This window comes from Aegilops tauschii, chromosome 2 (genome assembly GCF_002575655.3).
Source record: "Aegilops tauschii subsp. strangulata cultivar AL8/78 chromosome 2, Aet v6.0, whole genome shotgun sequence".
NCBI lineage: Eukaryota > Viridiplantae > Streptophyta > Magnoliopsida > Poales > Poaceae > Aegilops > Aegilops tauschii.
In genome coordinates this window covers 42830141-42833972 of record NC_053036.3, presented here as the reverse complement: position 1 = coordinate 42833972, position 3832 = coordinate 42830141, and the positions used below count along the sequence as shown (strand labels likewise).

Genomic DNA, 3832 nt, shown 5'->3' with positions numbered 1-3832 from the left:
TCTGGCGCAAGTTATTGAGGAATGTCTTTATGTGAAAGAATCAATCACGATCAATCTCTAAAGACCAAATCAAAATTAATTAACCTTACCTTAAATTGCTCGATTACATTAATTAGGAAACAAATAACTGAGTATTGTTGTCTGCTGCTCCTCCTCCACCAGTCCACAACGCACAATCTGGATGAACGCTAGGGCAAAAAGAGAACACACACGGCACGATCTGTCCTCCTCTCCCCCAGCCCTCCTCTACATGCTCCTCCTAGATCGTGTCCCCGTCAGCCAAGTCCACTCCTCGGCGTGGTCCATCTCAGCCGTGAAGGTGATCACCATCAGCCAATAGCAGCCGCCAGAATCATCGTCCGATGCGCACTAGGTTTCCTACGCCGCCGCCGCCGCCACCGCAGGGGAACTCCTCGACCCGCCCAGCCTCCGGCCGCTCCGCCCCCTTCCCTTGCCATCGCCGCAGTCACCCCCTCCATCTCCTGCCGGAGCCACTCCCCTGCCACGAACATCCTGCGCGCGCTGTACATGACCGGTACGGCGGCCCTGACGGGGAGCGAGAACCGCCACGGGACCGCGGCGGTGAGCCCCTCGATGAAGACCTGCGCGGAGAGCAGGAACACGTGCGGGGCTACGGCGGCGATCCCCGTGGTGTCCCCGGACCGGAGGCCGTCGAGGACGTAGAGCGCCGGGAGCGCGGCACCAACGAGGAACCCGCCCACGGTGTGCGCGGCGAGGAGGAGGCGCGCGAGGCCGAGGAAGACGGGCAAGGACGGGTTGGGCTTCCCAGGGCGCTGCGGGAAGGCGAGCGTGGCCAGGAGAAGGTAGGGGAGGAGCAGGACGGCGAAGGCGATCTCCGAGAGCGGCACGGTGGTCGAGAAGGCCAGCACGGCCTTGGCGCCCAGCGTGTTGAGATGCTTGCATGTTTCATGACATGTACCTGAAGGTCAAGAACAAGAGGGTCCTCATGGAGAGTATTCACAAGTCCAAGGCTGAGAAGGCAAGAGAGAAGACCCTCTCTGACCAGTTTGAGGCCAAGCGTGCCAAGAGCAAGGCTAGCTAGCAGGGAGAGGAATATTGCGAGGAGGCAGGAGAGATTGGCTCAGGTAAGATGATTTTCACTTGAGCCCTGTCTATTTCCTCATATAGTTAGATTTGTGCTGCATTATATTGGTACTGAAATACATAATGCGTGCACATGTCTCCTGTTGGATGTTTCAGAGATGCTTATGCAGGGTTTCTTTAATCATTTTGGTTCATGGTGCCAGCTAATGAAATTTACGTGCTCTGATGATGAATTCGTGCCATGTCGAGTTGGATTGGCGGTGGCGTATTTTTCCTCTTGTAGTCAAATTAGTGAGATGCTTCGTTCTCTTCTTTATGTGAACGTACATGTATGACCAGTGTAATTAGGTGCAGTAGTTTTGGTCAATGTCAAAGCAGAAGAGAGCTACATGTATGACAGTATTGAATCACGGCGAGAGAGTAATGTAGCTTCGTCCCTCCCTGATGCTGCTAATGCAAGATGCATAGGAATCTTATTCAATATCAAAAATTGACATACCGTGCAATCATGTCTAATGTCTTTCATTAAATCTCCGCGGAGGTGCCGGCCGGCCGGTACATATGTCAGTGCATCATCTATCTCAGACTCTCAGTCACAGCTATCTAATTGGGGTATATTCATCTCCAATTACAGCCTCATACTTTTTTGGACATTCATTTACAGCCCGATCTACTTGGATGTGAAGACCTAGGAGTTGGAACAATTCACCAAGAGAAGCCAGTTCGTGTATAACAGAATGGGTGAGGAGTAAAGGCGTGTCATATTCCATATTTTCATTCAGATTTCAGAGAACGCGACAGTAATTTTTGATATTTTGCTCTACAGGTGGAATTTATCATGAGATCCTACCCAAATCCGAGTACTTCTCCAAGGCACTGTACACCTTCCATTTCGCCCAAAATGATCTCGCTGTGGGCTACTTCACCAATAAGACTACCAAACAGATTGAGGCCTATGACCCCGATCCTAAGGAGCGGTTCACTGTGGCAATGCAGGTACAATTCAAACTAATTTGCTGACAATCTCGCTCACAACCAAGGAAAATTTAGTTCTTGACACAATTAACATTACATGATCTGTGCTGGCTATACTTTATTCATGCTTGCTTTGAAGTCTTGGTTCATGGAAAGAATTTATAATTTTATCTCTATACTACACATGTAATATAACTTGTACAAGAAGAATAAGAAGCTTGTCAAGTTTTATCTCTGTACCAGACATGTAATATACCTTGCAGTAGAAGAGTACATGTACATTCTAAGGCTGAACCAGCCTTAGATTACTTGTAGAAGAAGCTTGTCAATTTCCTATCAACGAATTTGCCAGGCTGGTCTCATAACTGAGCCAGTTCTACGATGCTCAATATCTTGTTGCTTTTCTGTCTGAATCCTCGGGTATGAGGCCCAAGCTTTGCTAAATTAGCAATCCTGCATATGCATCCACTTGCAAGTTGCAAATTGAGGCAAGGATATTCATTGTCAAACAAACACTACTATGCTGCTAATAACAAAAATTAAATTGCATTAGGATGCATGAACTACTTATTTTCATCTTTGATAAGGAAGTTTGGAGATATATATTTATATGTGTCGACCTTTTCCTTCTTTCAGTGAAAAATCATGCATGTGGCCTTCGTGTTATATTACTGTTACACCTTTCATACACAGATAGGCTGTGAACTGAACAAGTCAAGTTTTAAAAGTTCCAACAATTTCTGACCTTCAAATTTTAATGCAGTTTGTTTAGCACTAAATGCCAGAGACTGAAAATCATGAGAGGATCTAATGCATCCGTCTGCAGTTTGTGTCGAACTCTACTTGTATTTGTGTTTCCTACCATGATTGGTTACATTCGCTGATCCCTTTGGTTTACCGAGAAATTCTTGAAACACGGCCATCTAAGTACTTTTACTCATGCATCAAGTGGTCGAATCAAGCATGCTGTCAACAGTAGTGTGGTAATGGTTCTTTGGTTGATACGATTGTGATTGCACATAATAAACACTGAAGTTCAGTACTAGCTCTAAGGTGAGTAGTTGAATTACTGATAATGGAGGTAATTAAGTGGTTAGCTAAAATGATAAGGATTTGATGTATTCAGCCCAGTCATGTGTCTAATTTCCTGAAAGTTGTTAGTTTGTCGGATGCATTTATTTTCCTAGATGCCCCGAGAAGAGGTAGTAGTGGTGGTGCGGGCGCGCCGTGGGCAAGGTGTGCTTCGGGTGTTGCGGCGGGGGCGGCTGCCCCATCGATGGCAGCGCGATGCCCCTCGCCGTCGGGCCCACGCCGCCAGACATTGGCGGTGACCGGAGACTGTCGCGACGATTGTTGGTCGGTTGCGGAGCTTGCAACATGACCTGGTAGCGCCAGCGTTGGCGAGAGAGTGAGGTGTCCCCAGTGCAGTAGGCGGGGGAAAGCTTAAGGCGACCGGTGCCCGCCGGTCCTCATCGCTGCACGTCGAGGTCAAGTCTGAGGCTGCGAGCTGATGCATCCACAGACATCATCGTCGACTGCATCTTCAACCTCCGGACGCCGCTTCCGTAAACTGCTTCGTCAACCTCAGCCGTGACCCTTCCTCCCGGTCGCCGTGTTTAATATCCTACTCGTCGGCCGCCGATCTCGAGCACCACGAGCGAAGGTGGATGCCCTGACTGCCGATCACCAAGGTGAGCTCCAATTTTTGTTGATGTGCAGTTTGTTGGTCGGACGCCACCTAAACTATGAAGTTCTACCCAATATGAACTGTTTGTTGTGAGCTCTGTAGTGT

General features: G+C 48.5%; 1 protein-coding gene across 1 annotated transcript; it reads right to left on the bottom strand.

The window, feature by feature from the left end:
- Nucleotides 1–329: 329 nt before the first annotated feature.
- LOC109734893 (uncharacterized) lies at nucleotides 330–3362 on the bottom strand. The gene is made up of 2 exons (XM_020294073.1): nucleotides 3236–3362; nucleotides 330–925 (listed from the first exon to the last, which is right to left on the bottom strand). The coding sequence occupies exons 1-2, from the start codon at nucleotides 3360–3362 to the stop codon at nucleotides 330–332; spliced, it is 723 nt and encodes a 240-aa protein (XP_020149662.1).
- Nucleotides 3363–3832: the final 470 nt, after the last annotated feature.

Excerpts from the sequence above, each read along its gene's own strand:
- LOC109734893 (XM_020294073.1), bottom strand. The coding sequence starts at position 3,362 with ATGTCTGGCGGCGTGGGCCCGACGGCGAGGGGCATCGCGCTGCCATCG. Across the intron at positions 926-3,235 it reads CCACCACTACTACCTCTTCT|CATGCAAGCATCTCAACACG; the intron begins CGGGGCATCTAG and ends CATGTCATGAAA.